This window comes from Tenrec ecaudatus, chromosome 14 (assembly GCF_050624435.1).
Source record: "Tenrec ecaudatus isolate mTenEca1 chromosome 14, mTenEca1.hap1, whole genome shotgun sequence".
Lineage (NCBI taxonomy): Eukaryota > Metazoa > Chordata > Mammalia > Afrosoricida > Tenrecidae > Tenrec > Tenrec ecaudatus.
Genome location: NC_134543.1, coordinates 93,670,985 through 93,684,598, shown reverse-complemented (window position 1 = coordinate 93,684,598; position 13,614 = coordinate 93,670,985). Strand labels below are relative to the sequence as shown.

The window sequence follows — 13,614 nt, the reverse complement described above, 5'->3', positions numbered from 1 at the left end:
GGTACAGCATAGCACTGATAAATCATACAAATTTCCTCTAGTTCTTTAATGTCCCCCCCCCCACTATCATGACCCCAATTCTACCTCACAAAGCCGGCTAGACCAAAGCAGGTGCATAGGTACAAATAAGAGTGGGAAACACAGTGAGTGAAGGACAGATAAGCTCCTCAGGACCAATAATGAGAGTATCATTACCAGGAGGGGAAGGTGGGGAGAGAAAAGGGAATTGATCACAATGATTTACATATAACTCCTCTGCAAGGAGATAGACAACAGAGAGGTGGGTGAAGGAGACGGACAACAGAAAGGTGGGTGAAGGGAAATGAGGAGCTGATACCAAGGGCTCAGGAAGAAAGCAAATATTTTGAGAATGATGATGGCAACAAATGTACAGATGTGATTGACACATGGATGGATGGATGGATGGATGGATGGATGGATGGATGGATGGATGGATTATTATAAGAGCTGTGTGATTCCCCCAGTAAAATGATCTTAAAAAAGAGAGAAAGAAATAAACTGCTTTTATTTTAAAAATTCAATCACCAGAGAGAACCTTCCTAAATGATGCCACTGGGTGCACTAACTCAGTGCCAGATGCTCGGTGCTTGCCTAGTGGGAAAAATGTATACTATAAAAAGCCCCACTCAGTAGAGCTTGTTTCCATTTTTAAGGTTTTTTTAAAATTTTGGGGTACCCCCTCGTATGGTTGACGACTTCTCAAAATATGTCTCCAAGCTGCATTCTGTCATGTCCCCACTTAGTCTCTACCCTGATGGATTTATCCACTGAGAACAGGATCATGCATTTGAAACCAGCTTAATTCTCACAAGACAATGCACATGCCTTATGTAGATTTTGTGGTTGATTAACCCCCCCCCCCGCCCTCTCTTCTGTGTTTATTACTTAGGGAAGACTGTGTCAGGATAAATAAAGAGTAATGAAATCAGCATTATGATCTCTTTGATGATACAGTTGGGAAAGCCTTCCTGGATGTTTAGTTTAGCTTGTAATGATTGATCCTATAGACAGTGAATAAACATCTTTGATGGATCTGTTTGCTCACAAGTTAAGAAAAAGAAAAGAAAGTGCATTTCCTGCCTAATCTTTTTTTCTCTTTGATTTAAAGAGCGCAATGCCATCCGAGAGGACGCAGTTCAAATGTGGTCTTCATAGGTTGGTGGCACCAAAAATAGAAACTCACTTAGGGTACAATTTGCTGTCAAGGAAAATGGAGCGTTCTTTCTGAACTCGGGACCGCATGGTTCATGCGAGCGTGCTTGTAGATGGTTGCTACAATAAGGCTTCTTTCAGACAGGTGTGTTTATGCCCCAGGCTTGCTGGCCACAGTCCATTCCACTTACAGAAGCTGAATTAAACAATAACTACCGCATTGCAAAAAATCAGGAGGGGGGGAACAGGGGAAGGGGAAGGTGCGTGTCAAAGGAGATGCCTGAAAGCTTTGTTAGGGCCAAAAAAACTCCGTTGCAGTTGTCAGAGCTTGTTGATGTTGCTGGGAACGGCACTTTTTTTTCTCTCCTGGATTTTGTGGTTCTGCCTTAGGAAAGAAAGTAAAATAGAATGGAAGAACAAAGTCCTACTCTATAAATCAGCAGCTGCTCCTTGCCAGATCAAAGGAGTGACATTTTTGCTCCTGGACTACTTGTCCACTTGAGGGCTTGACAGGCAGCTAGCAGCTGGCCTGCTAGACTGTGTGGGAGAATCAGCCTACATCTTCTTCGGGGCGGATGACAAGCTAATCAGAGAGGTATCCCGAGCACAGGGCCTGTGAGTGCACCTTGATCTCCTCAAACATACCTAATACATAATTGCTAAACAGCTTGGTGCATTTTTGGCAAGTTAATGCTTAGGTGGTTTCTACTGAGAAGTGGGATAGAGAATTAATACTTCAATCAAAGGTGTTCCTGAAAGCTAAAGGCATACTAAATTTGCCGGGATCTTCTCTTAGAGTGAATTAGTAAATGCCAAGGAACATAATGGGGATTGGCTAAGAATGTATGTAACTGATTATCAAGTGGCTGGTTGGTGTTGAAAGTCTGGTCAGGCTATAGGGCTGCTGCGCAGGTAATTGGCAATTTCAAAACGATCATTCCTTCTTCTGAGGCTGATGGAATTGAAAGTTGTGGACCTGCCTTCCATACCTGCAAAAGGTTGTTTTCAGAAGCCCAGTAAGGTGTGTATATAGATAGATCTGGAATTTTAATGTCTGTAGTAAAACTTTCAAAGTAATTCGGTTTCTAGTTGATTTCCATCTGCAATGAATCATGTGCAGGATGAGGTACTAGACTACCCCTTCTGTGTATTGACTGAGTGTTTTATCTTTAAGAGGATAGATTCTAGATATGAATAGCTAAGGACGTTCGAGTGTTTTCTCCTCCCTGCTTTCAAGGAGCTTTGAAAGATCACTTTTATAGTGCATGATAAATAGCCACATATGAATAATCTGATGGCATTCTCTAAGAGTAACAGTGCTTCAAACGTCGTAACCTGCCGGGATGTTTTGTTACGTGTTACGTGCCATCAGATGTGATTACGGTCACAGAGTAGTGTTTATTGTTGCTCAGCTTTATAAAGGAAATAAAAGATCATTCCCTCTCTGAGTGGAAGTTTCTCAAATGCTTCTGTTTAAGAAGTTTCCACTATTGGCCATAGATAAGCCTTAGTTAGCCAAGATGCCAGATTTTCCGTATAACCTTTCGACTTTTTAGGACTATCAAAATAATCATACTTATTTTTAAGTACATAAGTAGGCGAAGAAAACATTTCAAAGATCGTGAAATCTACTACTGTATTCCCCTCCCCATTTATTCTTGAAGGTAACCTCAGTTTCCACAAAAACATCTCAGGGTCCCAACGTTTCCTTTGAGGAGCGTAGAGAGGATAACATTAGTTATTACAAAAAGGTTGTCTCCAAGGCCTTTGTGTACAGGATTGTTTAGACCCTGGTTACCCATAGAGCAAAGTGCATGCCTTTCCCCAGCCATGATCTACTGACTCTTGATCGTTGCAAGCATCTATTCTTAGAGATCATCTATTTGGCAAAATGGTCATAGATCACCCGGAGAAGCTTTAAAATACAGATTTGGATTCAGGGTGGGACTTGAGATTCAACATTTCTGCCTTTCTAACAGTGGGATCAGTATTGGGCTGGGAAGGTCAAGGTCAGTGCTTCAAACCTATCAGTTGTCCCACAGGAGAAAGAGGATGATGCTGTCCGCTCCAGTAAAGATCTACCGTTTCAGAAACCCCAAGGATCCGTTCTGGTCTGTCCCATAAAGTCGCTATGTGTCAGAATCAACTCCGTGGCGGTGGGTTTGGTTTTTGATTTGGTTAACAAACTCGAAGAAGATGTTGATGCTGCTGGTGCATGGACCATATTTAGAGTAGTCACGGTCTAGAGCAGGGGTCCTCAAACTACAGCCCGTGGGCCACATGCGGCCCGCCGAGGACATTTATCTGGCCCGCCGGGTGTTTTTGCCCCGTATTTTTTTATTACTTCAAAATAAGATATGTGCAGTGTGCATAGGAATTTATTCATAGTTTTTTTTAAATCTCTAGTCCAGTCCTCCAACAGTCTGAGGGACAGTGAATTAGCCACCTGCTTTAAAAGTTTGAGGACCCCTGGTCGAGAGAGTATGATTCCAAAAGACTTCACCCCACTACCTTTCCTCCACATGCCTGCTCTGTTGTTGTTGTTAGCAAGTGCCAGAGGATCTATTTTTGATGCATAGAGACCCCATATGACAAAGTAGAACTGCCCCCTAGGACTTTGTAGACTGTAATCCTTGCAGGACAAGATTCCATGCCTTTCTTTTGCTGAGTTGCTGGGGGAGTTCAAACTGCCGACCTTTTTTTAACAGAAAGCCACCAAACACGCAGCCAGTGTGCCACCAGAGTCTCTGTGTCTCTTTTTCTTAAATCAGAGTTTCTTATACCACCTGGAGTATCTAACACTTTCCCATAGCCATTACTTAGACATTTGTAATAAGTCATGATCTCTAGAAAGGTCCTGCCACATGGACACATTGTACCTGAAGCGGGGGTAACATATTATTCCTCTGTTATCAACCCAGCATAGATTTAATAATCACCCAATTATTCTTCATTTTAACCTATGACTGAACAGAGTCTAAGCGGAGAGGGTCTTTTAATGGTAAGCTAATATCTGATGAGTCCTTGATGTGTTCCAGGAGCCCCTGGGTGGTGTAAATGGTTATCACGGCTGCCCATGGGCACCCCGGAAGAAATGCATGGCAGTTTACTTCCAAAAGATCAGCCAGCGTGAACCCCCTGGGGCAAGTTCATCTCTGACACCGATGGAGTTAAATTAGTCAGAGGGGACTCGGCGGCAAATGTGTGTGCACTTACTGGTTTCTGCTAGGCACTGTGCCCAGGATGCTGTGTACAGTGATCTTTTACCTTAACAGTCCCGATCGGATTACCTTATGTTTAGAGATAAGAAATAAATCAGGGAATGGGAAGATCAGGCCAACTTGCACAGGGTCGGAAGTCCAATGGAAGAACATACATTGCTATACATTGCTATACGGAAAAGTCTAGACTATGGGAGAGTAATTGAGAAGGGCTTGCCTCGCACTGGTTATTTTAGTAAAGAGTTTATGTGGGCCCTCATAACTTTAGGAAGAATTCGATTCGAGGAAAAATATTGAAAGAACCCAGTAGAAGGCTATCAAAGATAACTGGCATCGTCTACTTGATCATGTTGCTCAGGGCTGCTCATGTCATCAACAGAATCGGTTGATGTTCCAGCATCGTGGAAAGTAGAGTACTGGCTCCAGAGCCAGTGGTATTGAAAAAAGAGTCTAAGCTCCACTGAAGGCGTTCGTGAAAAAGAAGGCTACGGGAGTTGACAACATGCCAATTGAAATGTCTCGGTAAGCAGATGGGACACTGGCAACAGTCGCCAGGCTATGCCAAGAAACTTGGAAGACAACTACCTGGGCAGCCAATGAGAAGACATCGATATATGTACCATTCTGAAGAAAGGTGGCCCAATAAAATGAGAAGGACATTCGCAAATACAATCAATCATATCCCAAGCAAGTAACATTTTGCTGAAGATGGTTCATCAACCGCGGCAGCAGCACATAGCCAGGGAGCTGCCAGAAATCCCAGGCAGATTCAAAAAAGGACGTGAAACCAGGGCCATCGTTGCTGCTGCCAGATGCATTTTGGCTGAAAGCACAGAATACCAAACAAGATATTTACCCCTGTTTATTGACTATTAAAAGGTATTCAACTATGTGGATCATGACAAATTCTGACGACAGGCGTGGAGCACTCAGTTGCTCTCAAAGAGAACCGAACCAAGAGCAGTTGTTCAAAGCCAAAGAGAGTACTGCATGGTTTAGTCAGGAGAGGTGTGGGTCGGGATTATGCCCTTCCGCCACATTGAATTCGATATGCATGCTCTGCAAGTCATCCGAGAAGCTGTATTAACTGAAGAAGAACGTGAAGTCCGCATTGGAGGAAGACGCATTTACAACCCACGAGAGTCAGAGGATACCACCTTGCTTGGTGGGAGCCAAGAGCTCTCGAAGCACTTCCTGAGGAAGAGCACAGAACACAGCCTCGGCATGGATTGCGCCGCCGCAAAGAAGCCCAAATCCTGCCACCAGCCCCAGCAGGGTGAAGCACGGAGAAAAGATCGAAGCTGTCAAGGATTTCACTTAGTGGGTCCACAATCGGTGCCCGTGCAAGCACCAGCCAAGAAGTCAAATGGTGCATAACTGCACGGTGCAAATCTGCCGCGCAAGCCTTCTCGAAACGAGGCGTTGGAAACAAAGAGACCACTTTGAGGCTTAAGGTACGGCGACTCCACGCTCTGGTACTTTCCATTCCTTCACACACATGCAAAGCGGCACCGTGAAGGAGGAGGACGGAAGAAGAATGGATGTACGTGGAAGCATGATGTTAGGGAGGACTATGGACTGCCCCACACGCTGCTGGAAGACTGGACACAGCTGTCGCAGAGGAAGCGTGACTCGGGAGCTGCTTCAAAGGAAGGATGGCAGGGCTTCTTCTCGTCTACTTCAGACGTGTTTTGGGGAGGGACCCAGCAACTGGAGAAGGATATATCATGTTTGGGGGAGACTCGGTGACAAAGACCCTCCTGGACACGGATGGAAACTGGCTGCCGCAATGGCCTCCTCCAGCAAGGCAGGTGAGGACCCGGCATGGTTTGGTTGCCCGTGAAGTCCATGTATCCGAACCACTTGGACAGAACCTAACGACACTAGCAGTACCCTTAGGTTCACCCAACTATGTTTGTGATCCCAGGGTATCATGATCAGCGTATGAACCTACATTCCCGTGTTTTCCGTTATGTGGGGGAGCCTGCTTATCAAATTCTACAAGGGGACTTCAAAAAAAACGTGGGGAAAATATAATTGAAAGACAATGGAAGTTTTCACAAATGTCTGGCACACCCTCGTTAATCTTTACCTGAAGCTGCTCTGATTCCAACTCAGACCTATCGTATACAATAGAGTAGAATTGCTCCTTCGAATTTCCGAAACTATACATTTTAATGAGAACAGACCTCTTCCTCTGCCTCCTCCGGAGCAGCCGGTGAGTTTGAACAACTAACCTCGTGGTTGGCAGCCCAATGCTTAACCCACGGTGTCACCAGGCTCCTTAAATTAAGCAACCGCTCAAGGGAATTAATTAAGCCCCACGAGTATGTCCGCACACAGCCTATGAATCTCACTCATTTATTTCCTTTGCTCACAGTTGGCTGAGAGAAAAGACCTATTGTCTGACCACAGTGGAAAGCTTATATTTTCAACATGACTCAATCATGGTGTGTCGAGGTAGAGGTTCGAGGGCTTAATCCACTGATTTAATCATTTTAATGTATCTTACTGAGAAAACCGCATTCTTAGCCTTAACCACAGGACAGAAAAAGACTTGCTTTTGTGTGTATGCATGTGTGAACGAAAGGGGGGAAAAAATGAAGAAACTTGATACCTGTCTTGCTGAGGCCGAAGCCTCATTGTTCGAAGGCCCAACTGGTAGCAAGCTGCTGGGAAGAAGCATCCTCGCCCATGAGTCCCAGGGCTGAGGCTTTCCGTTTACCTGGTCACCAAGCAACCTACCACACCTTTCCCACATTGATCTGCTGCCTCTTCAACTGTGCAGCCCCAGGCCTTGGCCGAAGGAAGCCGTGGAAAAGCCTCGGTCCGCCAATCCTGGACTCTTCTGAGGAGGCTCTTGGGCTGGCGGCCTTCCAGGGGCCTCCAGGGAGGCCTGCACTCGCTAACAAAAGGAATGCTGCCCCAAGGAGTTGGTTACCAGGTGTGGCACGAAGTTAGTGAACCAGAAAGAAGGGATTTCTCAGCGCTTTTAAAAGAGCAGGAAAAGAGAGAAAGAGGGTAGCGGGTGAGGGAGGAACCATCCACACTCAGAAATGACACCTAACCCTACTTCTATCAGTCTGAAATATGCTTTACAGTGCAAAGCCTTGAAAAGAAAAGCGATGGTCAGATTTCAGGATACAGAAAAGGAGGCGAAGCTGAATGTTCAGCTCTCGTGTGGGAAAATGGGCTCCGAGAGGCATCTTCCCAGTGAGATGGGATCGCAGCGCTATTTTGCTATCTTGGATGTATTCTCTTTAATGCATTCTCTTCTCTCTGAAGTTGACTCAGAACGGCCTCATGATTCTTGGAAAGTCATTGAATTTATTTCGGTAATTAAGTTTATTTTTACACTCACAGGCTTGGTGTATAATTTTTAAGGATCATATGTTCTAACGTGCTTTCTATTTAAGTAAAATTTAGAGAGAAAAGTATGTATTCTTAGTGGATAGTCTCCGGAGCCTTTGCGCGAGCCTGGATATTAACTTCGTGCTCAATGCCAATCAATGGAACTAGTACACTTTAGGGTCCTCACTCCCGGAGGAGTCACTGATGGAATTATCTGTAGTCCTTAAAAAAGTCACCGTGACGCTAATGAAATTTTTCTCTAAGGCACTAAGCTTCGTAACACATTTTATTTATGACATATATCGCATGTGATGCATTTTACATACCAATTGTACTCAGAATGTTCGTAAGAGCTAGTTGATGTCCAAGAAGACTTTATAGCTTAGGGTCAAGATACTTAGGCCAATACAGAAGTATATTCTATGTCCTCCCAACTTCAAAATCATTCTGGGATGACATTAAAACTTACAGAGAATTCTTTTTTAATATCAGATACAGATGAAAAACCTAACAGCCTTTGCATTGGAAATAACTTGTGGGGTTTTTCATTAAAGTTGGGTGCAGCTTGCTGCATTTTGGTTCGTTGGATGTCTTCTGCAATTTTTGAAATGTTTTGGGTTTGGCAAAGCCCAAAATGTTTTTGCCAAGACCCTCTTTCCCCCTTATTTTTTAAACCCGTGTGAAATTCAAGGATAACTTAATCCATATGTGTCTGATTCATTTACACTTAACTCATCAAAATGTTATTTTGTAAGACCCATTTAATATCCAAGAAACCTTTTTAAGACAAGTCTTTTTGTCTTTGAACCAGCAAGTTGCATTTTTCCATATGAATGGAGGTTGGCCCTCGAAAAAGTGAAGTTTCGGTTGATTTCCAACTTAGAACTTTCACATTTTACGTAGACTCTAAATGTCTGTATTGTGTCTACTACTTCAGCATTGAGTGAAGGTCATTTGAAAAATAAGGATGAAAGGACATGAGAGAAAACTTTTATGTCATATATTTCTTGGAATTACCATGTATAGAAATTTTATCATTACTATTATTAAATAAAAATGACTCCTGGTTTGATTGTTTTAATCTGTCATTGAAATGGCTTCATTTTATATAACTCCATGTATCTTCTAAGTGTTTTGGAGTAATTTTATTTGCCTAACTTGTCAAAGTTTTCTTAAAGTTTATTCACTGAATATTAATTTTCATAGCAGCATCTAAGGTATTTATGCGATGTCCCAAGATCAGAGGAGCAGACAATTGCTAAATGATTTTGGTGATGGGGTGGGGAATGAAGGATGATATATTTTCTAATGTTTGTTACTTGAAAGAATGTGATAGAACTATGAAGCTGGCATCCCCAAATAGCAATATCTGAAAGCTATTGTTCAAGAACAAAAACACAGAAAGACTACATGGATCCCAAGTTGGGGGCGGTGGGGGGTACAGCAGCAAAAGGTCTATTGCCTGGTGAGACCCTTCAGGGGCCTCTGCCCATATTCGTTCAGTAGGACTGGGCAAAGAAAGGCCATTTCCATAACGGCTAGCGAGCATCCAGTCCATGCCATGGTAACTAGTTGAAAATGTAATAATACTGGGGTGGCATTCCCAAGTTCAGCGCTTCCAATAAAGACCTTGCTAGGACACAGGATGCTTTTTTTTAATGTTCTGCAATGTTGTGCATCCCCCATGGAATAAGCGGGGGACCCCATTTTTACTAATGTAAACATTCTGAGGAGTATCCAAAGAAATGACCTTTGAGTGAACCGCTAACCTTCCCCGTAATTATTTGTTTGAAGACAGTGTGGAGGTCCCCTGCTGAGAACTAAGAACCATGATGCCTTGCAGCTCTGTGAGTAAGGCAGCGTTTGGGGGAACTGGGGAGAGAGGCATAAATAAGGGAGCAACCTCCAGATGTAAATAATAAAAGAATAAAAGGGTGAAATTTAGAAGGGGGAGAAATAGCAATTCATTTCACCTAAAGAGCTGGCCCATAGGCAAAGACAGTAGGGCTTCGCTGCCCATAAAGAGAGGCTCCCAGCCAGTGCCAGGCGTCTCCGATGCTGGAGACCCGGAGAGAAAGGTTTCTCTGGCCCTTCTTTCTGATCATCTCGATCGATCTTCACTTGAGCTGATTTAAAGAGTTCCTGGGAGGTAATCCCAGCAAATGCAGCGGAGAAAGAAAGGCTACTTAGATTCCTCTTCGGAACTGAGGATGCTTCCGGAAGCCGTGATCCTTTGCCCTCCGTAACACACCAAGTGGAGGGTTGGCAATCTACGTGCAGTTTCAACTCCTGGGCTCGCTCACCTCTCCAGAGCCTGTCATTTCTTCCTCCATGCCCAGGGGCATGTAGCATCCTTAACCACCGAGAACTGTGCTTTCTTAAGTCCTGGAGAACTTCCGTGTTTTTCAAACAAACACCATATGCAAAAGACTCCTTTCTGGTGCCTCTGATTCCTCAGCCTAATTGCATACCCACTAGAGAGCTCACCAGGGGCACAGAGCAGTGGGTGGGCTGGCCGGGAAGGGACAGGGACTTCTTAGGAATGCAGAGCTGACAACAGACACTGGGGTTTTTCTGGCTAATTTCAAAGAATGGGTTTTCAGCTCCTGCCTGTGGCCCCACTGAGACTCCTCCATCAGGAAGCCCGCTAGCACTTAAAAATGGGAAATACTGAACAGGGACTGCCAGCTAGATGAGGGACCTTCAACGTACTAGGAAATTGGTGGGAAAATACTAGCATCTCTTTAGTCCCACTTTCCCATGAACACTCTGAAGCTCCCTGGGAGAGTGTGTTCGACGTCTCCCCTCCGCTTAGCCCCTTCGAAAGACACTGCCCATGAATCTTGTGCGGACGCTTCAAAGTCTGGGGGAATCCGTAGCATAAAATGTGGAGGGACAAGACCAACATCTGTAAACAGAACCACTGCCCTGGCCTTGTTGCTGACTCACTCACAGACCCCAGGTTACAAATCTTTACGGAAGCCAACTGCCACATCTTTCCCTGTGTAATGAGTGACTGGTGGCTTCAAACCCGTGGACTTTGGGGCTCCCCGCCGAAGAACTTTAACCACCGCACTACCAGGGCTCCTAGAGGGACAGCGTGACTCTCAAATGGTTGGAAGTGGTCTTGTTTTTATTAACTTTGGAGAAATAAGGGCGATTTCTTATCTCACTGTTTGTCCATGAATATTTGATGGGCATTATTAAACATTAAATTAACATGAAGGAGGCACTTATTTTTGGATTTCCAACCAAATTAGATCCAGGCTTCTTAGACGAAATAACGGCTTCTCTTTACATTCCTGGGATTCAGCCACCACCTGATTTGAAAATGTTTCTTTGGGCTCTAATATCAACCATGTGTACCTGAGGCTCTGTCTTTGCCGTGGGTTGAAAGGTGGCTGGGTTTATGGCTGGCAGTTACCTTATCCTCTGCCCTGGGTGTCCCAGCTTGGGCTAGAAAGGCTGCCCCCAACTGGCACTGACCTCTAAATGACCCCCAACTTTACAGGCTTAAACTGCAGGAGTTGCCGAAGAGCAGAAGTCTTTCTGGCCAACACTTCTTACTGCTGTGTTGGTGATAAAACTTCAGACAGCCTAATTGATGGCTTTGCTGACCTAACAATACCTTGTGAAAGCAGAGTGCCAGAGCCTGGTCTCCATTTATGACCAGCTGCAAGGGGAAGCTGGGTCTCCCTGCTCTGAGGGCTTTAGGGAAAGGGGGTGGGGTGGGGGAATCCTCCAGGCTGTGAACTTTAACCAGATTCCTACGTGTTTAAGAAGCAGAAGCGCAATTACAGATTAATAGAAGTTTGGTTGCAGGACTCCCCCCCTCCCCCCAGAGCCAAGTTAGCGAGTTGACTTGGAGTCTGGCTATCGATGGAGACCATCCAGTGAACTACTTTTTGAACACTTAAGGGGAAGAAAATCGCCTTTAAATGAAAACGATCTCTCTCTGGACGCTCCGCTGTGTTGTAGTCTCTGCCGCAGTCATGAAAAGGTGTTCACAGAGCACAGAAATTGTGTTTGATGACTGGACTTGTCTCTTCTCTTCCAGGTTTATTAATGCCCGGAGAAGAATAGTACAGCCCATGATTGACCAGTCAAATCGAGCAGGCAAGTTCCAACTAGTATCTATGTTTAAGGTCCACAGACACAAATCCTCATCAAGTTCTTCTTCGGGAATTTCATCACCTGGCAAATAAATGCTTCCATTAGGAATTCTGGGAGATTTTTCTTTCTTTCTTACCTTCCCCAGAATTCCTCTCTAGGAAGCAACTTCACTAATTGGTGCTAATTGGAGATTTCCCACCCCGACTCTACTGAAACTGCTTTTTATATTCTTTCTGAATTGGTAATTGGGCACAAGTATTAGTGCCACAAGCAGTTTGTTTGACTGTGAGCTCTGGAATTACTCATCCAATCATTAGCACACTCTCATTTTCTCGCTACCCGTAACTCTTGGGTGTGTGCCTTGCTTTCACTCCCGTAGCATTCATTCCCTGCTAAACTCATTGCATCTATTCATTTGCTTGACTTTTCATCAGATGCTATTAAAGTCTGACTTGCTGCATTGCCAGTATTTTTCCATTAAAATATCAGCATTACCTTTGCTTACAATACTTCACATCCACCCAACTAAAACATTCGTGGGTTGTTCCACCCCCCCCCCACCCAATGATATCTTTCAGCTTCTCTAAAACAGGGATTATACACTACTGTTCAGAATCATAGGCACCCTGGTGGTGTAGTAGACTGTGTGTTGGCCTGCTAACCCAAGGTCAGCAGTTCAAACCCACTAGCCACTCTGAGGAAGAAATATGAGGCTTTCTGTTCCCATAAAAATATACAGCCTTGAGAACCCAAACAAGCAGTTCTACTGGGTCACTATGAGTTGGCACTGATTCAGTGACAGTGAGTGAGTTCAGAGCCACACTGGTTTATTCCTGATCGTTCTAGCTGGAATGCTCCTTTCCTTAGTTTACTGAAGGGTTGGGGTCTCCTGCCAGGAGGCTCCTTGAAAGAAACCTTATCACTGTTGTCACTATCTGCACCGTTTAACTTGATGGAGAGTTGAACTTCAGTGGGCTCAGTTCAAGGAATTTAAGAATTTCTTCATTCTTTGGAAAAATTTCCCCAATAACACTGAAATAATAATCCATTAATGGAGATCAGGAGAGCCTGTTGAAGAAAAATATAATCCTCTTTAAGATACTACATATATTTTTAAAAGATTCTATATTTTCATTATATGGATTATATAGAGACATACAATACCAGACTTACATTATCTTTGGTGTGGGTAAAAATGCATGTGTTTAATTAATTGGGTATATTTAACCTTGTAAAGCTAAACTTCACATTTCAAAGTTGTGTATGATTTAGACTTTGTCTGTGAAGCTGAAAGATGGCAGGATGATAACATCCTAACCACATGGTGCCATCCTTCTGTATGATGTGCCCCTAGCTCCCTGTCCTTTTCCTCACTAGTCAAGAGATAAATAAAGAAGCCAAGGTTTCCTTGGGAGGCCCACCTGTAAAGGGGCCCGTAAAGCCTTTCCTCCAGATCGGTGTGTGAAGAAGCTACTAACATACCTTAACTCTGTCATCAAACCTGACCTCCAAACCAAAACACACCATCCCCAACTTCCCCACCCCGCCCGCCCGCCCCATGTTAAAGATGCGTGTAACATTTCAGTGCTGCCGAGGGACCAATTGCTGATTGTTTGGTCTGTCTTTTCTTCTTTCTCCTCTGTGTCCTCCAATATGACCACAATCAGGTTTTCTGCTTGATCCTTCAGTGAGCCAAGGAGCAGCGTATAGCCCAGAGGGTCAGCCCATGGGGAGCTTTGTGCTGGATGGTCAGCAG

At 44.3% G+C, this 13,614-nt stretch overlaps 1 protein-coding gene across 4 annotated transcripts in view; it reads left to right on the top strand.

Moving 5' to 3' along the window:
- Positions 1-13,614, top strand: part of MEIS2 (Meis homeobox 2) — a 234,206-nt gene that overhangs the window by 217,679 nt on the left and 2,913 nt on the right. For 2 of the 4 annotated variants that reach the window (XM_075532328.1, XM_075532329.1), the window contains exons 10-11: positions 11,803-11,861; positions 13,526-13,614. The exon at positions 13,526-13,614 is cut by the window's right edge and continues 22 nt beyond it. In XM_075532328.1, coding sequence (XP_075388443.1) covers positions 11,803-11,861; positions 13,526-13,614 — 148 coding nt within the window. The remainder of the gene's footprint in view (positions 1-11,802; positions 11,862-13,525) is intronic. The other 2 variants (XM_075532330.1, XM_075532331.1) reach the window with 1 other exon arrangement.